Raw genomic sequence first — 26,263 nt, 5'->3', positions numbered from 1 at the left:
TCCAGAACGGTGCTTTGGCCTACAGTCTGGGCAGCAGCTTCTTTTTTAGAAATAAAATAGGAGAAGGAGAAGAAGGAGAAAGAAGGAAGAAGAAATCTGTATCTCATTCCTTTTTAGTGTCTGCTGAGCTTTTTCACTCCAAAATGCAGACTACTCCCACGCAATCTGGTTTAGCATCTGTTTCCTGTTAACATGTTTTACGGTAAACCCAGCTCACGAGAGTTTGTAAGGCAGAGACAACTGTAAATAAGGGCAAAGATAGAGGAAACCAACTCATAGCCTGGGACAAGTGAGGGTGTGGTGGCACCTGAAGACCCAAGTGTGGCCGGTTTTCCCTATAACAAATAATACGAGAATGAACATCTTTGAGCCACAGCTCTTTACGAGATTTCAACTATCTCCTTCGCACAGACTTAAGCAATGGGCTTCCAAATACATAATTTTTTTTTTTTTTTTTTTTTGTAGGATGGAGTCTTGCTCTGTCATCCAGGCTGGAGTGCAGTGGTGCAATCTCAGCTCACTGCAGCCTCTGCCTCCTGGATTCAAGCAATTGTCCTACATCAGTCTCCTGAATAACTAGGATCACAGGCATGCACCACCACACCTGGCTAATTTTTGTATTTTTTGTAGAGATGGCATTTCACCATGTTGGCCAGGATGGTCCTGATCTCCTGACCTCGTGATCTATCCGCCTTGGCCTCCCAAAGTGCTGGGATTACAGGCATAAGCCACTGCACCTGGCCTATTTTTTTTTTTTTTTTTTTTTTGAGATGGTGTCTCACTCTGTCCCCCAGGCTGGAGTACAATGGTGTGATCTCAGCTCACTACAACTTCCACCTCCCAGGTTCAAGCAATTCTCCTACCTCAGCCTCCTGAGTAGCTGGGATTACAGGCATGTGCCACCACACCTGGCTAATTTTTGTATTTCTAGTAGAGATGAATTTTCACCGTGTTGGCCAGGCTGGTCTTGAACTCCTGACCTCAAGTGATCTGCCCACCTCAGCCTCCCAAAGAGCTGGGATTACAGGTGTGAGCCACTGCACCCGGCTCAGACATATTTTGATGGCTTTTGATCCTTGTTGCCATATTCACTTTCCATGGGGTAGGTAGAGCAAATGATGCGCACCTTCCACTGTGAGATTTCTAAAGACAAAAATCCTCTATTCTCTACCTGTAGGGAAGATGTAACCTGCTATGAGCACAGGAGAGTGGGAGCTCAGACAGCCGGGTGTACGCCAGGCTACATTTCAGCTGGTCTCTGCCACTTCCAGGCTGGACAACCTGGGCAGCCCAGCCGGCCCTCTGGGTCTCAGCTCCCTCAGCTATAACATGTACCAGTTGCCCAGGAAGTACTTAGCATAGTTCCCAGCACTTCGGAAACACCTAGAAGAGTGAGCTAGAAAAAGATCAACTTTCACGGTCAAATTCCAGGACCAAGCAGACTGGGCACGAGCAAGGACAGCTGCTCTCAGGCCCCAAGACGAAGGCCACCTATGCTTCCATTCATTTCTCATTTATTCGTGCAACAAATATGTGCTTGCTGTGAGCCAAGCCCCGTGCGGTGGGGATGGGGTAGCCACAGAGACCGTCCCAGCTTTCTGGGGCTTTTTAGGACTGTAAGGCATGATGCATTCCAGTTTGATGAGGGATGAGGGGTGAGGGGTAGAGAGAAGAGTCTCAGGGGGTGGAATGAGGAAGATAAAAGAGGGTGGCATGACAGCCCTGAGGCCCACCTTACATGGGGCATTTGGGAAAGCTCTCTCTGGTGCCCAGCTGAGACCTAAGAGGTAAGAAGGAGCTGGCGGGGAATTCCAGGTGGAAGAGACAGCAGGAGACCCAAGGCCCGGGGGAGACAGGGGCTGACCTCCATCAAGGAGGTCGTCCTGGCTGAAGCAAGCAGGTCATCCTGACTGAAGGCAGGGAGTGAGGAGAGAGAGGAGAGAGGGACAGGTCGCACCTCACCCTGCCTTGACACCCCTACAGAGCTGGGGTTCCTTTCCAGGCTGCACCCCAACTTCTCCATGTGGGACAACCACCGTTTTTCTGTTTGTCTTTTGCCAGCACCACGTGCAGCCATGCCCAGCCTGTGGCCTTATTGCCCGCTCCGATGTGCACCACCCGCCCGTGCTGCCGCCCCCTCTGACCCTGCCCCTGCACCTGGGCGGCTGGTGGGTCAGCTCCGGGTGCGAGGTGCGCCCAGCGGTCCTGTTCCTCACCCGACTCTTCACTTTCCACGGGCACAGCCGCTCCTGGGAAGGGTATTACCACCACTTCTCAGACCCAGCCTGCCGGCAGCCCACCTTCACCGTGTATGCCGCCGGCCGCTACACCAGGGGCATGCCATCCGCCAGGGTCCGCGGCAGCACCGAGCTGGTGTTTGAGGTCACACGGGCCCACGTGACCCCCATGGACCAGGTCACCACGGCCATGCTCAACTTCTGTGAGCCAAGCAGCTGTGGGGGTGCGGGGGCCTGGTCCATGGGCACTGAGCGGGATGTCACAGCCACCAACGGCTGCCTACCGCTGGGCATCCGGCTCCCTCACGTGGAGTACGAGCTTTTCAAGATGGAGCAAGACCCCCTCGGGCAAAGCCTGCTCTTTATCGGACAAAGGCCCACCGATGGGTCAAGTCCCGATACCCCAGAGAAACGTCCCACCTCCTACCAAGCACCCCTGGTGCTCTGTCATGGGGAGGTCCCCGACTTCTCCAGGCCACCGCAGCACAGGCCATCGCTGCAGAAGCACCCCAGCACAGGGGGTCTTCACATAGCCCCCTTCCCACTTCTGCCCCTAGTTCTAGGGCTGGCCTTCCTCCACTGGCTATGACATTGGACTTGACATCAGGATGGTGGCTCTGGACACCCATTCAACCCTTCAGACTCCCTCCTGGCAGCTGTAGGGAAGGAACCATTCTCCTCTGCTCTGTCATGGATGGATGCACAGCCCCACTGCTTCCAAACTCTGCCTGCGTCCCATGTGGCTCAGGGCATGAGCTTAACACCTGCAAAACCTATACCACATCCCGCAGCCCGGGTCCCCACTCACGCACTTGGACGCGGCAGTGATGTTCATCGCTAAGTGAGTTTCTAAAGATCACTCCCAATTTTTCTACTTTCCTCATCCTTGGCAGCTTGCCAACAGGTGCAGTCAGGGGGCCACACGGAACACCCCCCATCCCATGCTCCCCCCAGTTCTTCCCGTCCTGACCCTTGGGATTCCAAGATGGGAGCAAGAGGAGACCCTAAGTCTCTGCCTAGGGACGAGGCCTACTGTTCTGCCATGTCTGTAGGTTGTTGTTTAAAGATTATTAATTCGAATTTAGCAATACGATCTCTAAGTGGTGCCATGAATTAAAGATGCCACTTCGGGCTTTCAGCGCTTCTCAGCTTTTGAGCAAAGGGCTTGTGTCTTCAGGGGCAGCTCAGCTTTCCTGAGTCCTGACTGCTGGCATTCGTCTGCATTTCCCTGTGCTTCTGCAAGTCAGAACTCAAGCTGCCAACACTGCGTGTGGATAAATCCAGTTTTCCCGGGCCAGCATGCAAATGAAGAGGACTCCATCTAAGCTGAGAAGCGTGGCCTCCCCAGAGCAGGCTGCGGCCTCCAAGCCTGCCTGGCCCAAGCAAATGCCAGTGTGCACCAGGCTGGCTGCTGGGGGCAGGTCTTTGGAGGGGAGCAGCGTTTCCAGCCTTCTGAAAGTAGTTAATAGTAATGACAGCCGTAACACTAAAGTGCTCTGCAATTCACCCTGCCCAGCCATCCTCGGTTGCTAAGATTTCCTGTGCTTGCCTGACAAAGGAAGAGAATCTCCGAATGTGTATCTTTGGGCCCACCCTTGGGAGAGGTCGGGGTCGCCAGGCTACATGGCGACATGTGGGCAGCTCCACCTTGCCCAGCCTCCTTGCCATAATCCTAATATATTGGTGTCCTCTGCTCAGAGGGGACTGTCATCATGGTGGGAGCAGGCTGTGCCTCTCCAGGGACTCTGCCCGTGTTCCCAGGGCCTCATCTGTACACTGTGAAATTAACTGGCAGCCTGGTGGGCCCAAGGGTTTTCAGGACTGGGGGCCAATGACTCACCCCCTCCTTCCTCCTCCTGATCCCTATCTCTAGCTCTTATCACAGATTTTGAACAATTGTCTGTGAGGTTAATGATGCTTTCAGAGGGAAGCCCTTTTCCTCCCTGAGACTGTGTGGGGTTCAGTCAGCCTGCTGAAATTGCTCCCAGTTATTACCCATTCTTCCTCTTAAAAAAAAAAAAAAGCCCACCAAGTTAGTATTCTCTGTAGGTCTCAGACAGCTACGAGTGTTCCTGGCATATTTACCAAAGTACAAGAAATCATTACATTATTTACGGTCTCAGACTACATCAGGGTGGGGGAAGCTCCTGGTGGGGATGGCAGTGGGTGTCGATGATATGTCCACAGCTGAGCAGGTCTTGTATCTGACGCTTGAAGTAACCATGCCACCATTTATCATCAAATTTGAACCTTTTAATAAAATTAAACAGCCTGAAAAATGTTCTTGCTGGCTATTAAAGTCAACCAAGGGAATTACAGTTCTAAAGAAAGGAAGTGGAGTGTCTTCCAGAAAATGTGTGAAAGAGAATAAAACCAGTGGAGGTAAACCCCAGCTCTCTCAGTTCTGCTTTCATGCCACTGCCTGTCCTGCTGAAAACCCCCCAGGGGCTTCCACTGCACTCAGAATAAAAGCCCGACTTCTGGCTCGCTGTTGCCTGCAAGGCTCAGCCACGCCTCCTCATGCCCCAGCCACACTGGCCTTCTTTCTGTTTCTTGATCACAGGAGCTGTTGCTGCCTTGGGGCCTTTGCACAAGCCCTGATTTCTGCCTAGCCTCTCTTCCCCCAGACCTTCAGAAGTTTAGCACTTTCTTTTCAATCAAGTCTCAGACCAGATGTTATCTCCTGAAGATGTCACCATTCGCATCCCAAAGAGCAGCCCCATTTTCCTGGTCCTTCTGTCAATCCATTGCATCACAGTTGTATGTTCTTTGTCATGAAAACTGATCACTGTCAGAAATGACCTTATTTGCCTAGAATGTAAGCTCCAACGAAAAAGACTCGGCTCTGACTCGCTTCCTGTGATCTTTCCAGAAGGGTCCAGTGTGCCTGGTGCATGGTAGAAAGAACTTCAATAAATATGGCTGACTCAGTAAATGTTGGTTATCCCTGTTGAGCCTCACACTGAGACCCGTGAATGGATCACCTCCATCTACCAGATTCAGCGACTCTCGAAAGGCCCAGCTGAGTCAGTGAGAGGTGTGTGAGTCTCTGCGTCTTGCGTGCAAGGACACTAAGGCACAGAGAGGAGAAGGGGCTGGGCTCCAGAGCCTGAGATCTGGGCCTCTGTCTCACAGCCCGCGGGCTTGGGGTGTCCTCCTGACTCTTGGAGGGAATGGGATTCCTTGATTTTATTTGGGGAAGGCAATTTAGTGTTGCTTCGTGGGATGCAGCATGAGCCATCCCTAATGAGAAGGAGTGTGTTGAGCAGGACAGCAGCTTCCTGGATCCCCTCAGTGGGACTTAGTTGCTCTCTGCTCACTGGGGTTTGTTAGTTTGGGGGCAGGTGATGCTGCTCGGAGCTACGAAGGCTGAAGAAAGGGCAACCATCCCTTTTCTCCCAGGCAGGAGGTCAGGGCTTCCAAGACTCTGGGCTGATAAAGGAAGGGGTCATTTCAGAGGCTGAGGGGCTGAGACTCTCTGGGTACAGGGCCAGAGGCCCATGGGCACCAAGCCTTCCTTCCAGCCCTTTGCTCCCGCCCCTTAAGTCTCTGCCCTTCACATAAAACGTGAGAGCGCTCTCATCTACAGATGGGGAGGAAAGCCCAGAGTCCTATTTCCAAATAAAATTAATGTTCTCCATTGCATGTTCAGTCACGTTGAAAGATGGGGGGTGGGTGGGAAGCCCATGCAGTTGATAATTTCATTGTGCAACTCCCAGGAGAGCAAATGAGCTTTTTTTCTTTAATAAAAAGTTGAAATTGTATACAGCTCTCAGAAGTCCATTAACTAACAGATGCTGGTTATCAAAAGAAGCTCTTTGCCTTTCACTAAGCGCATGTTTTTAATCTCCCAGCGGTGCTACCGGGCTGAACAGCAGTGTGTGGCTTGGTGACGCAGGCCCACCAGCACGTGGCCCTGGTCTGTGCATCGTCTCCTGGGGGCACAGGTGACTCAGACACGAGGGACTGGAGCTTTCTGACGCAGAATGTAGCACTGCATCAGGGCCTGGTCAGGGCTGATTCATACCCATTAGCATCGCAGACCGGAGACAAGCAGGGAAGAGCGTTTCCACTTCAAGAGGGGACTTGAACAGTAGCGTGCAGCCTCCAGTCCGCTCCTGATGGTTCTGAGACTGAAAGCCTGCTCCTTCTCACACACACAACCCCCCTTAAATGGATGTCAGCCTGAGCACAAATGACCTGTCGACATTCCCTAAAACCACCCTTCCAAGCTTCCAGACAGACCCTCCTCCTGCTCACCTGACACCTCCAACTTCCATTTCGGCCACAGTGGCCTCCTTGCTCTCCTGCAGTCCCATGGAACCCGGTCCCTCTCAAGGTCTTGGCTCCAGTTCTCCCTCACCTGGAAGGCTCTGCCCACCTCAGCCCTGACCACCCCAAAGATAGCGCCCACCACAGCGCAGTCACTTCATCACAGCATTTGTCAGTGGCCAAAATCTGAAAAAAATCCGGTTTGTTGGTTTTCACCTGTTGTTAGCCCCTCTCCTCTAGAATGAGCTCCTTGCCAGCAGGGTCCTTGTCTGTCTTGTTCTCTGTGGATCCCCAGTGTTAGAATGGTGCCGGGCACATAGTAGGAGGTCAATAAATACCAGTTAAAAGAATACATGTTCCGAGACCTGATTGGAGACTCCGAATTCAAGCAGCAAGATGACACCCACACACTATACCGGCTTGGAATTTTGATGTTGCTGACTTTTTTTCTAATCAGATGAGCAAAGCAGAACCCAGGCCTGTGAACTTGAGGACATCTGTTTTCTAGTAGCCAGGATATATCTAGAAAGGCATTGAAGACCACTGCTGTCCCCAAATAGGAGGCCACAGGGCCTGGTAAGAGGCGCTTTGAGACTCCATCTGAAGCTTCTCATCCCCCAAAGGCCAGGGAGACTGGGAGAGCCTCAGCCTCACACAGGTACCCATGGCTTTCCTTTCTTAGTTTTGGAGCCTCCATCTCCCCCATCCCCCACCCTGCCAGCTTCAGTTTCTTTATCAATAAAATGGGCTGAAACCTGATGGTTCCTGGAGCCAACCAGCCCCAACACCGGTTACGGGAAGACCCAAAATAGTAAGTGATTCAAATGGAATCAATAATGTATTTTGAAAGAAATGGCAAAAAAAAAAAAAAAAGGAAGAAAAAAGAAAAAGCTGGGTGCGGTGGCTCACGCCTGTAATCCCAGCACTTTGGGAGGCTGAGGCGGGCAGATCACGAGGTCAGGAGATCAAGACTATTCTGGCTAACACGGTGAAACTCCACCTCCTAAAAATGCAAAAAATTAGCCAGGCGTGGTGGCAAGCACCTGTAGTCCCAGCTACTCGAGAGGCTGAGGCAGGAGAATCACTTGAACCCGGGAGGTGGAGGTTGCAGTGAGGCGAGATCATGCCACTGCACTCCAGCCTGGACAACAGAGCAAGGCTCTGTCTCAAAACAAAACAAAACAAAACAAAACAAACTCTTAGTGAGGATGGGTCTTTGTCCTGTGATATAGTATGTATTTCCTAGGGGTTATTAATAACCTACTACCCTCACTCCTGCGTTTGGCATTGTTTTTAATCCCTCAGGAGAAAAAAAAATTACCAAAACTTAGGTGGTCACTACTTCTGGTGAAATCAACTGCCTGTTTAGTAAAAAGACCCACAGACATTTGCTGAGCATCCATCATGTGCCAGGTGCTATGCTGGGTGCCTTGGAAGGAAGGCCTTCCCAACTTCCAGCCAAGATGGGGCAGGCAGACACATGCCTTTAGCTCCACTTCCTTCTGAAGTCCCAACAAATTATGGGAAAGAATTAAAGGGCACAAGATCACAGGAATAAACAGAAAAGGAAATAAGAACATAGCCAACAGGAGATGTCAGCAAAATTCTGGAATCTGGAAAGCTGATGGGTAATTTATCACTGACGGGAGATTACAGAAGGTGGAAAGCAGGTTGGTCAAAGGGCACAGCTCAGAAGCAAGTCCACTTGTGCCATGAATCCCCCTAAGACTTAGGAAATGGTGGCCCTAGGCATGGCAGAAGCCAACAGAACAGTAGGGCTAAAAACAGCAGGAATCTTTGAAATGTTTTACAAGTCTGTAAAAGGAATTCTACTCCTAGATCCCATCCCTAACCAATTTAAGAAACCAAAAGTTTAACCCGAAAATCTTTGGACTTAGGGACAGCCCAGGGCAGAGTATCATGCTAAAAATTTAGATACAGGTTAAGTATCCCCAGTATGAAAATTCAAGATCCAAAATGCTCCAAAATCCACAACCTTTTTTGAGTGGTGACACAATGGTCAAAGGAAATGCTCCCTGAAGCATTTTGAATTTTGGATTTTCAAATTAGGAATGTTTAACTGGGAAGTATAATGTAAATATCCCAAAATCCAAAAAAATCTGAATTATGAAACACTTCTGGTCTCAAGCAGAACAACATACAAAAAATACAGAACAACAACAAAAAAGAACAAAGCAACAAAGAGCTATAATATCCTCAGTGAAAAAAAATATACATACATCTTGGAGCAGGTTGCTGTAACAAATAACTGGAAAAGAAAGATGTCTTGAAAACTATAAATATGTTAGCAGAAAAAAATCAAAAGAAGATTGGAAATTAAAGTTGAAGAATATTCCCAGAAATAAAAAAAGAATTGGGAATTAGAATGGCACTCAATTTCTTAAAGGAAACACTAGAAGTTGGAAATCAGTGGAACAATGCTCCCAAAATCCTCAAAATGATTTAAACCTTGTGTTTTATACCCTGTACAACTATCAATCAAGTGGGAGAGCAGAATGGGACATTTTCAGACATGTAAAGTTCTCAAAAAAATTATGTCCCACATACTCCTTGCTCAGAGACCTGCTAAAGGATGTGCTCCCCCAAAATGGGGTAGTAAAACAAGAGAGAGGAAGCTAGAAATCCAGAAAAGAAGGGATCCAATCCAGAAGAGAGCAAAAGGAGTTCCAAAGATGAGAGTGAGTGAAGGCCCTGGAATGAGAGCTGTGCAGTAGGCTTAGATAGCAGTCAGTCCAGAGAGGAGCAGAACAGAGAGCTCCAGGAGTGACCTAAGAAAACCAGAAAAATCAGATTGCCTGAGGTGTTGTGATTGTGCTGAGATTTACACTTCTATCAGGGTCTGGGCTGAATTTGTGATAGATACATAGGAAACTAAGCAAACAAAACACTAAGACGTAGTAACTCCGGAAAAAAAAAAGACTCCAGATTACACATAAAAGGGAAATATAAGCATAGCACATCCAAGGTACAGCTGTAAACAATATCTCAGTAGTCTTAATCATGCAAAAGTATACTGATGTAGCCAAAAATTATAACATGACTGAGAGGGAGAGAGAAGGAAATCTATGCTTGGGATGTGGTTGGGAGAAAGATTATTAGAGCTAAATCCCTATCTTCCTTAGGAGGAAATCAATAGATAATATACAGAAGTGAAAAATCAAGAAAAAGTAATATAACCACATTATTAGGAAATGTAGATGTTAATATCAGAAGAAACAGTTCAATGTGCTAAACTGGCTACCTCTGGGAAGAGGTAGCTCAGGGCGATATGGGCCTGCTGCTTTTCACTATGAGCCTGTTATAGCTGTTTGGCTTTTTATATTAGGCACACAAAATACTTTGGTATAAAAAAAAAAACCTGAAAACACCACAAAACCAAACCCAACAACAAAAAACCCTTGAACTTCCCCTCAAATTGCTTTCAACCCACTAAAGGGCAGACTGTTAAGAGAGGTTTCGAATGCTCTGGGAGGCGAGAGAGGTGGAGCACCGAGGGCTGAGCAGAGCAGCCAGGCCCACTCATGGGAATAACAGAGCATTTGGGAGTCTGAGCTTCTGGGAAACAAGAGGAAAAGTGGGACCATGCCAGGGCCCTAGCCGTGGGCTGCCAGCCCTTCCTCACACATCAGCTGGATGAATATTCTAGGGTAGTTTTCTCATTACTAATGGAGAGTATTTTCTTTAGTGTGGAGGCACTTTTAGGACCAACAATGTGACTGCAGGGTGGGGTTAAAATATACAGCGGGTCTTGGTTTGACTTAAAAAGCTTCTTGTCTTCCCTACACATTTCTTTAATATTTTTTGAAGTGGCATAAAGGTAACATTTTTCAGAAAGTCCGTAACACTAATTTTGTGTTTCTCCAAATTTTTACTATTTTCTTCTTTGAAGTGATTTTAGCAGTCAAACATTGCTAAGAAAACAGAGGCCAAAGTTCTACTTGGAAAAAAAGAAAACTCTAGACTCTTAAGTGCAATTTCTGAGAGTATTTTCAGTTTCTAATGGGGCATGTCACTCCCATCACTCCTTGGCAAATGATCAGGTAGCAGGTTTTGTCTTCTAATGCACTAACCAGAGATAATGGCAAATCAGTGTGGTCACTTCTTCAAAATAGCTCCTTGTGTTGCTGTTTAGAAAACTCCTTCACAGTTCGGGTTTTAACGCTTCGGGTTTTAACTCTTTAACAACCACCACCATTTTTCAGTCTCTCTTTACAGAAGCTCTCCTTGGTCTGGGATGCTGACATTTGCCTCCCCTGCACCCTCTGTGAAGGCCATGGTTAAAAGGACCCCAGAGATGCAAGAATGACATGAATGCAGCCAGAAGAGAGCAAGTGAGGTGGCTAGTACAGGTCAAGAATCAAAGCTCCAGCAGTTGCCATGAAGGGTTATTTCCCTCTGCCCAATCCACTTCGATACACTTTGCTGCAAGTCCTTCTCCTGTTAGTAAAACAAGGTAGATTCCAATTTCCACATTCATGACTGTGTGCGCTTAGCCTCTTCATTTCTGCTGCTCTGCCATCAGCCCTTTGTGTGATAAACCTTTGCTCCCTTTGACCTTACTTCACTCTGGGTCTTCATTGTGTTTTCAAATGGCCTTTACATACATAAACAACTGCTCAATCTCATGCAAAGAACCACAAACTCAAAGTAAGACACCACGCGCATTTTACAGGTGAGGAAAGATCAAAAAGTTAGATGGCGCAAGGTGCTGGCAAAGCGTAAAGCAGCAGACCCTGCGAGGACTATGAATTGGTACATCCTCTTTGGATGACAATGTGGAAGCCATCTAACACAATTTAAAATGCAGGCACCCTTTGAGCCAACCATTGCTCCTCTACGAATTGATTCTGTGATATTCTTGCTCATTTGTAGGAGTATTTGTTGTAGCGTTGTCTTTAGCAGTGAGACTAGAAACTGCTTAAACGTACCTCCATAGAGGGCTGGTTAAGTAAATTAAGGGCACATCCATACAGAGGAAAATTATAGAGCCATAAAGAATGATGTGGGCTAGCATGAAATGATCTCCAAGATAAACTTCAAAGTCAAAAAAGGAACATGCACAACAGAGCAGTGAGTGTGTGCTGTTGCCTGTGTATTAGAAAACACACGGTTGGGTGCAGTGGCTCATGCCTGTAATCCCAGCACTCTAGAAGGCTGAGACAGGAGGATGGCTTGAGCCCAGGAGTTTGAGATCAGCCTGGGCAACACAGAGAGACCTCATATCTACAAAAAAATAAAAAGGATAGCCAGGCATGCTTGTGCATGCCTATGGTCCCAGATACTCAGGAGGCTGGGGTGGGAGGATTGCTTGAGGCTGGGAGGTGGAGGCTGCAGTGAGCTGTGATCACACCACTGCACCCCAGCCTGGGTGACAGAGTGAGACCCTGTCTCAAAACAAAAGGTAAACACAAGGCTGTATATACACAAGACATATATGTGCATAGAAGATCTCTGGAAAGAGTCAACACATGGAAAGTTCAGGATATCTCTGGGGAAAGAAAGGTTTGGGAATGGAGGAAACCTGATTTTGTATACTGTGTACCCTTTGGTCTGGTATGAAGTCTTACCATTTGCCCACCTTACTTTTCCAAAAGAAGTTAAAATTGTCTTAATTAATGTTTTAGCAAGGTAACACTGTAAGATGGAGAACTGCCAACCACTACTTAAAAGACAGAATCCACCCACCTTTCAAAGCTGGAAGCAATTTACACAGGTGGGTACTTTTGTAAATCAGTGATGACACACACTTCCCCCAACAGGAAAACACTGGCATGCAAGCTGGTCCCTGTGCTTAAGCTCTCTGGGCAAAAGTTTCTTTATCAGTAAAATGAGGACGTTGACCTAAGTGATCTCTTAGATCTGTTTTCTGGTGCAAAATATCTCTGATTTTAATTTAAAGCAATTTCATGTTCCTACAAAGCAGTGAGAGTCCAGCAACGGGCTCTAGTCCACACTCCAAAGCCTATCTCAATGGAATTAAGCCATCCATTCAAAATAATTTTACACTGAAGCATCCTTTAAATATATTCAGAGCACAGAATTTATTGAACATAATATGGAGACAGCTAGTACAAAAGTTTATGCCTTGGCAGGGCAGGTTTCATCAGGCTGATATGGAACATGGGAGAACATGCTGTAAATGGCTCTTTCGGTCTGGACCCTGCAGAAATACATCTCCTCTCTGGGAAACATCATGTCAGCTGCCAAGCCATGAATTTATTACATATCAGATAACCAAAATGTGCAATGGTAAAAGAGTCCTTTCCTGCACCAACTTTTTAAATTACTTCCATGTCAAAACAGCAAATACAATGAAAAATACATAAAGGAAAAATTATGAAAACTAAAGCATTCTAAGACATCTCTTAAGATCCTCAGTTCCTAAAATGTTAACATACATCGAAGACAATAAACACACACATCAGAAACTGTAGGAATCTTTTTTCAACACAGGGAGAAAGACGTAGAATAGGGAGAGAACAGCATGGGTTACTGAAACCATTTATTCAGAAAGGAGAGGAAAGGTGAAAGGAACACTGAAATAGATCATTTTTAGTTTCTTATAGGAAGTTCCAAATGGCAGCAGTTGATAAATCATCTTTAAAAAGTAAACGACAGCAACAGTAATGAGAACCAAATATATTTTGCATTTTTCTTTTGGTGTATCATCTTGAGTCACCTTACTTAGGCTACATATGAATGAAAAATATAAAAAGCCACTCCCACTAATTTCGCAGCACCTCATAGAGTAGCAAACAGACACAGGGTACTTACGAAATGTTTGCTAAGGAGTGAATGATGAAAAGCAAAAAGTAGTTCTTATACACATGGTCTCAATATCACAGACAATAAATTCTGACCTTTGAATTCACATAAAAGATGCAATGGAAAAACATTTTAACATGGATGCTGTACTAGCAGATTAACAGCTGAATTCAGTCTATTTCTTAAAAACAAAAGAAAGACAGGAATGCAGGCAGCCAGTTCGGAGAAACAGCCAGGACTTTTTTGTATGACGTGGAAAAACTGGCAAGTCAACGTGTGAAACGTGCACACTAATTTCTCATCTTCTTAAACCCTAAAAAGCCCCGCAATCTTGTTAGCACTAAGCCTGGATGAAATTGTGTTAAGATATCTGATTAGTCTCCCTTAGTTGGCATTTTCCAAAGTAAAAAAAAAAAAACAAACAAAAAAAAAGGGAACCTGTTCTATTTCAGTCAGACATGGCTTTGAGTATCAGTGAAATGAAGCTCTGACAGCAGCTCCACCTGCAGAAGGCCAGGCGCGCTCCTGCAGCTCATCAGAATGCAAGCAGGAAAGCAGGCCAGCAAGCGAGCATCCGTCCTGCACCCACATCCATTAGCCAAGTGATTACATCTCCATCAGCCCTGGGGTGTAATAAAGCAATTGTAATCGGGCATTGTTACAGGATCAATGTTTCCTGGTTTAAAAATAAACATCAGCATTTATCTAGCAGCAGAAAGCGATTCTCCCACAGTACTGTTTTATTCAACTGACATCTTTTAATCAAAGCAATCCATATCGTGGCAACATTCCAAGGTATCATAACTGCAAATATTTATGGCAAGTTAGATAATAGCTACATTTTTGTTGCTACACTTTTCTTCCTTTTCTACGAATTTAACGCAGACATTTTCTAATAAATTAATTCCACTAAGAAAAAAAAATCTCAATTATATTCATGAAGACAACCTCTCATCCACCTCCACCGGTTTCCCTTTTAACTATCATCCATAACTGTTTATGTGAGTTCGTGTCTTTTAAATTTTTCAAAATATCTCTGTAATGAAAATAAAAAGAAGCCCCTATTGTTAAGTGCTGTAGATACAGCTAAAAACATGGCATGGAGGGAGGTCAGGGCCCCCCGACACAGGGGTGGGTGAGCTCAGAGGCTGGAGGAAGAGGTCTGTGAAGCTGGGGGCAGATCCATTCCCACAGCCTCCCAAGCTTGCCTCTCGGCTGATGCTCCTTATCAGGGGCTTCTATTACTTGCCCCCTTCGCTGATTTCCTGGAGAAACGCAGTGCTAATTCAGGAAAAGTCCTGAGACATCAGCAGCTCAGCTGTTTTCAAACCTCGGCAGGGCACTTCTGTAATACCAATTTTAATCAACTGCCCTCATTCACATTTAATTTACAAGTCATGTAAAGCCTCCATATAAAGCGTTCCCATCATCTCCTTGCCGAGACAGACTGGTAATATTCTTTCTAATGCCCCCAAAGTCATTCCCCAGGAGCATCGGGCAGAGAGCTTCAGGCAATGAGAAAATGGAATATGTACTTTTTTTCACTGTCTGGAGTGTGTTCAGTTTCCAACAGAAAAAGAAAAAGCATCTGAACTACAGTCTTAATTCTACTTACTTTAGTGTGAAAATAACTGAATAAGGTATGGAGGCAGACACATAAAAGATGTACAGACGGGCAGAGGAGCTGAGGCAGGAAGGCTTCATCCACTCAGTTCCCTGAAGCAGATTTTCAGAGCTGAAATGGTATCTTAGGCCTTACAGAGACTGATTTAGTTCTAAAAAGTTGCCCAATTTAACCTCCTGGAGCCTTTATTTCTTTGTATGCAAACAGAGCCATCTACCCCCCAGTCACAGTTGTAAGGATTAAGTTCAATGAGCGAATGTACTTGAAATGTTCTATACAGGTAAGGAATGGCATTGAAACAACAGTAACTTTCTTGAAAAGGTTCCTATCAGAGCAGATCTGTCTGAGGAAAAAGGGGCCAGGGAAGGCGTTCTCCAAATCCAATCAGGCTGCAGAAACTCAATTCGAGTAGGGCATGCATGATCTCAGAGCTGCTCTTGGTGTTCCAGAAGAGTGGTCGTTGGCCTTATGGGATTTGTATGTCATGAACTAGAGTCATCCATCTATATACTTTGCAGGGGCCTTTCTAAATACAATTCCATTCCAGCTCATCTTTGAGAACACTCCTTCTCAACAACAGCAAACATGGCCCCAAGCGTAATTAAGAGAGGTCTCCGCAGAGTGGTAACTTTTCATAGTTCAGTTTGGTTCTTTCTCCTTCTTCAGGCCAGACAGTCAGGGGCAGGGGAAGCCATGAGAGGCCCTTCAGTGAAATGCCATCTCCAGCAGGGGGAAGCAGTGGCCTCTACACCGAGAAGGTCTCGGGAGTTAAATGTTATTCAGGTGTTCGAAGTGACACTGGGAAGCCCAAGACCCCTATCTCTTGATATACGTTATTTTTCAAACTACAATGAGAAATGGGCCATTCCTTTAGAGAAGGAGCTGAAAATGACAAATGACATTGTATTTTGGCATGGATTCTGAGTTTGCAAATACAAAAATTTGTGTATGCAAAAAACATAGGCACGATTTGAAAACTGTCAAGCTACTGACATACGGCACATATGCCACACATGCACACATGCACGCACACACAGAGCCTGTTTTCAAATTCATCTGAAAGGCTCTTTAGCTCTGAGCTCTCACTACGTTCAGTTCTATCTGACTCAACACAGCCTGCAAACTGGGCACTGATATCTTTTGATAGCAATTCTGTTCCTGGGATTTGTTTGAAAGCGTTTAGGTTTTCACGGATCACTGGAGGTTCTTCATTTTTCCCCCTTCTGTGTTATGGAGGTATAAGTCGTCTCTCTAGCCATAAACTGGCCACTGGTAAAAATCAATTTTGATTTTATCAGTATGTATTACTGCTGGTGCCAGCAGTTTAGAAGACTAGAGAAGGAAAACATGCAAACTAGGAGGAGAAAAAAGTTAAAGCCAGTTCCTCACACTTACAAATAAAACAGCCTGCTGTCTTTAAGAGGTATTTTGTATCGTGCCAAGGAAGCTTAAATTATCAATTTAAAACTTCAATCAATAAAAACTTTCAGGATTCTGTCACTGCTTCCATCTCTTCTGCATTTGTGAGCACTATGGCTGGCATTTCTGAAGCCACGGCCGCCCTTTCTGAGGTGCTGTGGAGCCAGTAACCACAGGAGCAGACTGGAGGGCAGCCTGGCAGCAGCTCCCCCATGCACACTGCCCAGCGGCACCCTCCCCAGGCTCGCTCTTTCCATGCCAGTTTCATCCCGATTATCTGACTCTTAACCTCTTGGGGCAGGGCAGGCCGTTGTGACAGGCCCCATATTCACCTCCTCTTTGCCTTATTCTTTTTTTCATTATGTAATTCTAGGGAAGACACCCTAAATGTGCAGGCATCTCCAGGTTCTCCAGGAGCCACGCCTGCTCCACATTTTTTCTTTTCCTGGCACATTTTTGGCTGCCAGGATGACTGAGAAAATAATCAACCTTCCCATCACTCACCTGCTTCTCTTCCTGAGGAGTTTCCTTCTGCCACTCAGTCAAAAGGCCCACAAACTTGTTCACCAAGTCCTAACCTCTAGAAGGGAGAGAGACTTCAGAGGCTGATTTTCAGCTGCAACCAAAATGTCCACATCCTCTGAGAAGCTGAACACCTTCTCCTAGATGTACACAAAACTCTAAATCACGTTCAAAGGTCTAAAACAGAGTAGTTTCTCAGATATTCTTTTTAAGAACTGTCACAGACTCACAGGCCAAATCCCATGACCTGGCTGTTTTTGTGAATAAAGTTTTATCAAAACACACGGCCATATCCTTTAAAAATAAATAGAGCCCTGCTCTAGTGTAATGGGACTGTACTGTACCCCTAGGCACTGTTGGGGACCATCTAAGCACTCTCCTATCAAGGACATGAGGGCCTGGAAGCTACAGGACTTAACTGGCTGCAGCAGCTACAATTAGTAAATTTTAGTCCCCTCACGGAAAATCAGGTGGCAGAAGGCACGTGCCTTACAGCTTGGTCTTTTCACTCCCTTTTATAAGTATTGGGGGCCACGTGGGAAAAATCCTGGAGACGAATTCCTATTGGGGTGGCCTCCCTGTCTGCACACTCAACACAATCCATGGGTGCCTGGGTAACAACTAAGTCTGTTCACCATTTCTGTGAGTACCTGGGATTCAAAGTCAACTTTTTTCATGAACACAGGAAGTTACTTACTCAGACCAACCACAGACTTCCACTTCTCCAGTTTCAAGGCCCCTGACCCAGCTTGCAGAGCCAGGCTTAGGAGCAACGTGGCTCGACGTATGTGACTTCTAAGGACTGCCTTCCTTCTGATGAACTTGTCCTCTCAAACCTGTGCACAGCGGGTCTATGCCCAGAACGCCTGTTACTAGTCTCAATGGCATGGTTCCCTGACCTAGAAGGGAGGCTGCTTTTTACTGAAGGCCAAAGCAATGGAAGGCCAAGGGTGACCAGGTGCTCAGCTTTTTCAGCAGTTTCATTTTTCATACTGTCAGCTGAAGACAACCAAAAAAAAAAAAAAAATACACACACACACACACACACACACATAGTTAAATCATGAAACACATATTTCTCAGTGACAGGGCTCATTTTAAAGTTAACTTTCCAATGGCAAAATAATAAAAATGATAAAATAATAATTCCCCCCATAGAGCAAATGTGACAAAATGACAAAAGAATTCTTAATTTTGGGGCTTTATTATAATTTTCCTTTTCAAGATGCTACATAGTCAAACAGAACTGGATTGGTCTTTTATGGCATAAAATTAATTCACAGTCAAACTCTCAACTAGTAGTAGAAGGATTAGCTGAAGAGTTTCTCTCTTCCCCTGCTCCCCACCCACAACTGCTGGTGCCCTCGCTTCTAACCCTCTGCAGCCTGATCCATTCGTCCTGACTCCAGGCTAGGTCCCCAAGCGGAGGTCAGGCTCAGACTTGGACCTGGGCGCTGGAAGTGTGAGTAATGGTTGAGAGGTGGTGTAAGAAGAATCTAGAAGACTGATTACTCTTCATTAAAAAAGGTAACCTAGAGTTGACTGTCACTACTGAGAATTTCCCTCCCTATGACAGTTGTTATTTACTGACCCAGAAAAAAACACTTCCTGGCAGCTCTTCTCCAACATTCCAATAAACCCCACCTCCACATGACCAGACTCTCCAGAGACAGAGGAGCCCACAGCCCTCCAGTAGCAATACCAGTTCACCCAACAGAGTTCGGCAGCACGCAGCATTAACTGTACTCTTGTGACAATAAGAAAACATGAGATGAAATACATTAAATAAGTTAAATATGCATTAAACATCTCTGAATAACAGTTCGACTTCACTACATGAACCAATACAACTTTAGCTTGGTCCCTTTAAGTGAACAAAGCACTGCCATTTATTTCCAAAGCGCTGGGTCAATCAGTCAACACACGCCTCTCACTTATGACGAGTATGTCTGATGCTGCCACAGTGCAATTCCTTTGGGCTTCTGACTCTGTTCATCAGTCCCAAGGAGCTGATGGCTTGGACAGAACTGAAGACACAGAAAGCAGCCTGGGCCGGGAGTGGGCCACGTGGGGACTACTGCGTGGAGCTGACCGCACTCCCTACCATGCTGGGCTCCAGCTCCCCAAGGGCCAGCACCAACAGGCAAGGAAGGGTGTCATTTTAAGAGAGGTAATCCAGCATCATGTACCAAGGCCTACCAATGTTTAAAATGACATTTACAATATGCCATTGTGGCATTACTCATGGTTTCCCTTGTCATTAATAAAGATCATTCTTTCCCCCCCCAATCAGTTACTATACATTTTTAACTTTCTAAAAGATTGTTACATTATATTTGTGTGTGTGTATCTGTGTATGTGTGTGCAGGGAGGGGTAATTTAAAGGCAAGACCTGTGAGATGTCATCATACATTAATTTCTTTTTACACATGGTTATGATAAATTTAAATCCCATGATATGGTGGATCCATCAATCCAATTTGCCATCCTGTGCATGCTACCTCTACAAGGCAATCTTCCCAATAATTACACCAACGATAAAGAACAAAACCACCAGAGCCAAGAGCCGGGTGCTAAGGCCTTCTTCCTTCCCAGTTGGGGCTAATGCTGAAATGGGGCTGTTGCTCTGCACTGTCTTCCTCATCCGCAGTCCATCTTCTTCCTATGGGAGCAAACACACATTTTAAAGACAAGCCAAGGTACCAGAAAGGGGAGTCAACTGTACAGCTTAACGGGATGGGCTGTTTATGCCCAGTGTTGGATGACATGATATGGTCCAACCTCATTTTGCAAATGGAGAAACTGCAGGCTACAGAGGGGAAAGGGCTAGCCTGAAGCCACTGAGAAAACAGTCCCTTCTTTTCTTTCATACATTCCACTTGATGCTGCTAGTTATAACAGAATCTAAACAGGGTGCTCCTTGGTTTCTCATGATTTACAGAAAAAAGCGCTTAAAAGGGTCAACTGGGCCCTTTGCACCCTCGGCCCCACCCACCTTTATGGCCATGTCTTCCAGATGCTTCTCTTCAACCCCAACCTCTCTGTCCTTCCTGCCTCTAATGAATAGCCTTCCTTGATCAAATCATCAATTTTTAAAATCACAGGCATTTCCCAAGACATAAATATATAAATGATAAGAATCTACAAAGTCAACTGGGCACGGTGGCTCATGCCTGTAATCCCTGTACTTTGGGAGGCTGAGGCGGGTGGATCACCTGAGCTCAGGAGTTCAAGACCACCTTGGTCAACATGGTAAAACCTCATCTCTACTAAAATTACAAAAATTAGCCTGGGGTGACAGAGTGAGACTCCATATTAAAAAAAAAAAAAAAAATCTAAAAGTGGGACATCTGGAAGCTTTCAAATGCAGAGCTCTGTACATAGTTGGTACTTGATGAGTTACATCCAGACTGCTGGATCAAATGATATTTGGAATATTAAAATGTGACTAGCCCTCATACACTCATCTCAAATATTTTCTACTTAATGCATAGATTTCTCATTGAAGAAGCAACATTCTTTTTCATACATGTGAAAATACTTGACCATATTCCCCACCCTCCCCTTGTCCCCAAACTACATGGATATGTAAGAAATGAAAAATTTTTTCTTCCTTCACCTCCACTGCCACAACTGCCTTGCACTTTCCTAAGAATCTGCAAGTTACTATGTAGATCTATGATGCCACTTCCATGCTCTCAAAGCCAAGCCCACATCCCTGAAGAGGGACATGCATCAAGCCATTCTATTCTGGCCCAGACTCATCTTTGCTGATAGATCTCTTGCTAATTACCTCATCTCCTCATCCTTAAACCCCACACACCAGCTGTACTTTCTTTTCTTCATTTCCTTCCATTTGCTCCCATCCACCCGAGTACCTAGTAGGTCCTGGGGACCACAGGCAGATGAGTCCCATGGAGCTGACTCTCCCTGCAATTTGTTGCTATCTCTGTGGGACATTTACCACACTGGCTTGTAATCATTTCTGTCTATGTCTCTCCCTGCTATCCCATCAACAGAGAGCTCCTCAAGGGCAGGGACTGTTCGTGTTTGAATCCACGGTGCCAGGCACATATTAGACCCTCAGTAAATTTGTTGGCCAGATGACAGAATAAACCAACACAAAACAAGAAGGCAGCGTTTGGCAGGATAAAGAATCTTCTAATGTTGAGATTGGTCTGATCATATTTTAAGGATATTCTGCTCATGGGGCATGGCCAGTATCACTGCACAGTGATAAACAACTGGTGGTGTCCGACTGGCTTGAAAAAAAAAAAAAAAAACAGCAAACTACACCATTTATTTTATTGGGTTATATAGAAGCTATTTCTACCTATTTACCACTTTAAATAGCACAGAACTCTGTTTCAGAAGAGAAATACACTTGAGAAGCTTCAGGCATAGCTTAGATTTTTAGCCAAAAAATAGTGTCAGCTTCACAATTTAGTACACACTAAAGAAGTTACTGACTGAGGCAAATCAAGATCACTGCAAAGGAAGAAGATGATGCCATTTCCCAAATGCTGTCAGTTCTCCTGTATCTATACCTCACTGTCAGAGTAAAAGAGAAGAAAACTCATACTTTTAAAGCTGGAAGGGGCCTTACAGGTGTTTAGCAAACAGAGGCCTAAGAGATGCTGTGACCAGCACAGATTCAGAGCTGTTTCATATTGGATGGGAGCAACTTCCACACCACCACAAGCCAAAAGCAGCACCTCCTGCCTCCCCACTTCATCACTCAGTACAATACAACCTTCCATTGCCAATGCCAACTGCCTCGTCCACGAGCTAGAAACTCAGGTTTTCCTTCCATAATCTCCACCTCCTATCCACTGTGAGGCACCCCACCTCCAAGCTCATCACCACATCAATAGTTTGATGAGCCACAACTGCCCAGACCTATTTAGAGTCTTCTAAAATCAGAACTATACCTACATTAAAACAGAGTATAGGTCAGTATTCACTCTCTGAAAAAAAGATTCTCACCCAAGTGGTTTAAAAATGCATATTCAAAATAAAAACTGCTATTTTGGTCTCAACATTTATTTTCAATTTACAATAATGGAGAGTTTGAGTTGTTTGGGGTTTTGTTTATTTTGTTTTTGAGACGAAGTCTAGCTCTGTCACCCAGGCTGGAGGGCAGTGGCATGATCTCAGCTCACTGCAACCTCCGCCTCCCGGGTTCAAGCGATTCTCCTGCCTCAGCCACCCAAGTGGCTGGGATTACAGGCACCTGCCACCACACCCAACTAATTTTTTGTATTTTTTATTAGAGACGGGGTTTCACTGTGTTGGCCAGGCTGGTCTTGAACGCGTGACCTTGTGATCGGCCCACCCTGGCCTCCCAAAGTGCTGGGATTACAGGCGTGAGCCACCGCACCCGGCCAAGTTTTTTTTTTTTTTTTTTAAGGGGACAAAAAAACAGTTGAGAAATTTCTGATCAAGGGACAGTGGTTCTTAATTTAGGCAGATCCAAGGACCCTTTTGAGACTCTCATGAAAGCCATGGAAATTTCTCCCTGGGGAGAAAAAAATAGCCAAATACCAAAAGCAAAAAGAAATCTATATATTCACTGGCTCATCAACTTCCCCACCCAAGAAGCTAGTGAAAATGCCCTTGTTCTCTGTAGATTACCAGAAAATAAACTATTACCTTGAACTGCTTGTTCTCCTCCCGTAGCCTCTGAACTTCACCTTGCAGCCTCTTACATTCTTCCATAACCTTCTTAACTTCGGTGTCATCCAAAGAAGAACTCAGAGACTTAGACACTATTGGTGTTTCTGTCTTTGATGCAGTTGTGGATATAATTTTATTTATTTCTACATCATGCTGTTCAAAAACAAATGAAAGCCTAAGTGTCACCGACCATGTAATAAAGGACTTTTTTATGCCAAGTAAAGTAGTTCTCAGCAAACACCAAACGTGGTAGCATTTCATCCACACTGTAAAATGTCACACTTATTTTTAAAATGGATTACTTTATCTGGTATCTTAATAATCTAAAGCAACAGGGCCCTAGAAATTATGGATAAGGGCAAATAATGAAGTTCGGCTGAGACTAATACTTCAAAGAAAGAGAAAAAAGGGCTGTGTATATTGCACTATCAAATTCCTGCCATGCAAAAATTAGCATACTGTAATTGTGCAAGCTCAGGAATTATTAGCCACAAATTACTGTCACCACAAAGATGTGAACATCCCTAGGATTGCCTTGGTGGGGGCAGGAGGCTTGGGAGAGCATTAGACAGAGGGCAAACTACTTTACCAACTTAGCATTTGGAAGCTGGGATGAGGGTGAAACAAGCTCAGTGTCTGCAATGTTTCAATCTTGGGAAGTTACATACTCCCCTTATTTCTGCTGCCAAGACTGAGCTGTGACCCCTCTGGAGATTTACTGGGGATGAGAGCCAGTCAGTGGAGGGAGGGTATGGAAGCACGCAGCTTGTCAGGGAAAGAGTAACTGACGATCATTGACCTGGAATCCAGCTCTACCCATTATTTTCCAGACGAGAAGAGTAGGCCCTGTGAAGCAAGGCCCCAGGCTACCAAATCAACCTATCACAGAGCTGAGGCCAGAATACTGTTTTCACAGCTTCCAAACTGACCTTCCTGTGACAGGATGTACATTGGGAAGAGGGAAAAAATGACCACTATCCACTTAAAGAAACAGGGTAATGATAGTGATAAATGATTCAGCAGAAATAAAATATCAGGTAGTTTTGACACAAATCAACAGCATTCCCGCAGACCAACATAGATACTGTTAACACAACATTTCAGGGCACTTTTGTTTCCCAACTCCAGCTATTAACGGCTAGGGTAGTTTCATATGCTGCATGTTTTCACAGTTTTGGTGTTTTTATAGAAATTAAAATGTTTTCGGCTAGGTTGAAGGGAAGTCCAAATTAGCATTTCAGATACAGTCTCCTTTCTTCAACTGGTCACAAGTGAGGACCATGAAGGGTGAAAGCACTTGCAAGTGGACAGCCTAGAGGATGGGGCTCCTTCCTTCTCCCCGCAGGCAACACCGAAATGGGATCACTCTCAATGGGGGTTGATATTGCCCTCCAGGACACATGTGGCAATATCTGGAGACATTTTTAGTTGTCACAACTGGGAAGTACTACCAGTATCAAGAGGGCAGAAGCCAGGGATGCTGCTATTAATAAAACACCCTACAGTACACATGGCAACCTCCACTACCAAGAATCATCTGCCCCAAATATCAACAGTGCTGAGGTTGAGAAATCCTCATCTAAAAGCAGCCTTTGATTGAAGAGGCAGATAGGGTAAAAGGGGTAGGGAGGCTGACAGGGCACTTTGTAAAACAAGAGAACCTGAAAGCTTCCCACACGTCCATCAAGCACCATGATAAAGGGCAAATTATTCCCTTTCACTCTCACCCACTGTTTAACAGCAACCTATACCTTCGCCAGGCCATAGAAGCTCTTCAGGATTTATGACATCTCAACCGCCATCGGGCTGCACTTTTCAAGGGGAAACACTGTTTCAATCAGTTGTCTTTCTGTGAGTTTTTCAAAGGCCGATTTCATAAAGGCCCACTTATTTGCTGACTTCAGCTTATTTTTTTCTTCAGACATCAGATAAAGGAAAATAATTTGCCAACTTAAATCTTGGTTTTGCAGGAAATGGTATGCAAATAAGTATCAGCTTACAACGTTCAATTATTGTTAATTATAAACATACTTACTGGTTTATCATTCTCTGCTGGCAATTCAAACACACATCTAAGTTTTGAATCCATAAGGTCTTCCGGTTTTGCCTCCTTCCACTAAAACAATTTAAATTTAATAATCAAGATATTATAAACCTGCTGGAAGAATTGCTTTCTTCCTATAACTGACAATTTCAGAAAAATACTCTTAATGAGAAAGCCCTGCTGTATATCAAATAAAGAACTGAAGTCTGCTGAGATTTCAATATTTGTAACATGACAAGATTAAATACACTCACTTTCTCAAAATATTTATTACACTTCACAAACCCTGAAGTCTTGCTGCCTGACTCCTCAAAGTCAACCAATGCTCCCCACGTTGCTACTCTGTGGGAGAGGCCCACTACTGAACAAAAAGGAATCCTCTCAATAATGTCTGGATGACCAGGTAGCCTTGGCTCTCCTTAAGAAAATAAAACTTGTTTTAGGCTGGGCATGGTGGCTTATGCCTGTAATCCCAGCACTTCGTGAGGCTGAGGTGGAAGGATTGGTTGAGCCCAGCAGTTTGAGACCAGTCTGGACAACGTAAGGAGACGTCATCTCCACAAAAAAATTAAAAAATTAGCTGAGCATGGAGGCACATGCCTGTGGTCCCAGCTACTCAGGAGGCTGAGGAGGGAAGATCACTTGGGCCCAGGAGGTGGAGGCTGCAGTGAGCCATGATCACACCACTGTACTCCAGCCTGGGGGACACTGAGAGACTCTGTCTCAAAAATAATAAATTAAATTAAAATGAGAAAATGAAACAATTTAAAGGCATATCTAGAAAGTGTAAGCGCATACTATCTGGGACTAGTTTCAGAACCACTCTGCCAACTACCAACGGAACACATTCATTACCAAATCCCTCCTCTGTCACTGTGGCAGTGTGTGGGCTGTGTCTACCCCAAGACCCATCTCCATCCCTCCAGGCTGTAGTGAGAGCACCTTCCTAGCTAAATCCCATCTCCTAAGAGGATATGCTCCTGATTACTTCTCCTTTTGGCAGCAGAAGATGGGAATTCCAGGGTATTCTAGGATTACAGACCAGGATAGCAGCAAGGTTATAATATAGAAAAAGAAGGCACCCCCACCCTCCATGCCTCCAACCCTTCCCAAAACCATGCAAGAGGCAGCTAGTGTAACACAGGTACCAAGAACCAAAAGTGGGAAGCAATCTATACATCTGACCCTAGGGAACTGCCACAAAAATTATGGCAGATCCACTAAACGGAATAGCATGCTGCCACTCAAATGATGCTGAAGAGCACTCGGTTAGATGGAGAAAATGTCCAAAATATTAAGTGAAGAAACCGCAAAGAATACTGAAGTCTGCTCCTCTGCACACACACATCTGTACACGTGTGCCTACCACATGAGTCAAAAAAATATCAGGCAAGGATCATCACTGAATGCTAAAAGCACCAGGTGAAAGACGGCTGGCGAGCAGGATATTCACATGGTCTCAAAGCATCAGATGACTCAGAGTATCACAGATTACCTATTAACCACAGGGGCAAATGTGCTTTGTGCTATGACAGTGGAGAGAGCTGGCAGTCACCATCTTAACCAAGTGATCAAACAGCATCATCAACAGCGGGACAACCTGGTATGAAATACCAACTATGGAATATTCTTGCCAAAACACATTTAACTTGAATTTAATCATGAGGAAATAATCAAATAAAT

The 26,263-nt window shown here is 45.1% G+C and overlaps 2 protein-coding genes across 3 annotated transcripts in view; one reads left to right on the top strand and one right to left on the bottom strand.

The window, feature by feature from the left end:
* The window catches only part of APCDD1L (APC down-regulated 1 like), a 57,989-nt gene extending 52,817 nt beyond the window's left edge, over positions 1-5,172 (top strand). Inside the window, exon 4 of the mRNA XM_002830468.5 lies at positions 2,062-5,172. Within this exon, the coding sequence (XP_002830514.2) occupies positions 2,062-2,826 (765 nt within the window). The 3' untranslated portion in view covers positions 2,827-5,172. The remainder of the gene's footprint in view (positions 1-2,061) is intronic.
* Positions 5,173-18,045: 12,873 nt separating this feature from the next.
* Positions 18,046-26,263, bottom strand: part of VAPB (VAMP associated protein B and C) — a 55,515-nt gene continuing 47,297 nt past the window's right edge. The window contains exons 4-6 of one of the 2 annotated variants that reach the window (XM_002830467.5): positions 24,572-24,652; positions 22,513-22,689; positions 18,046-19,522 (exon numbers count right to left, since the gene is read on the bottom strand). In XM_002830467.5, the coding sequence (XP_002830513.1) occupies positions 19,364-19,522; positions 22,513-22,689; positions 24,572-24,652 (417 nt within the window). In that variant the 3' untranslated portion in view covers positions 18,046-19,363. The remainder of the gene's footprint in view (positions 19,523-22,512; positions 22,690-24,571; positions 24,653-26,263) is intronic. The other variant, XM_009233749.3, reaches the window with a different exon arrangement.

The sequence above is a fragment of the Pongo abelii genome, chromosome 21 (genome assembly GCF_028885655.2).
Source record: "Pongo abelii isolate AG06213 chromosome 21, NHGRI_mPonAbe1-v2.0_pri, whole genome shotgun sequence".
NCBI classification, from domain to species: Eukaryota; Metazoa; Chordata; class Mammalia; order Primates; family Hominidae; genus Pongo; species Pongo abelii.
This window is presented reverse-complemented; position numbering and strand designations above follow the sequence as displayed.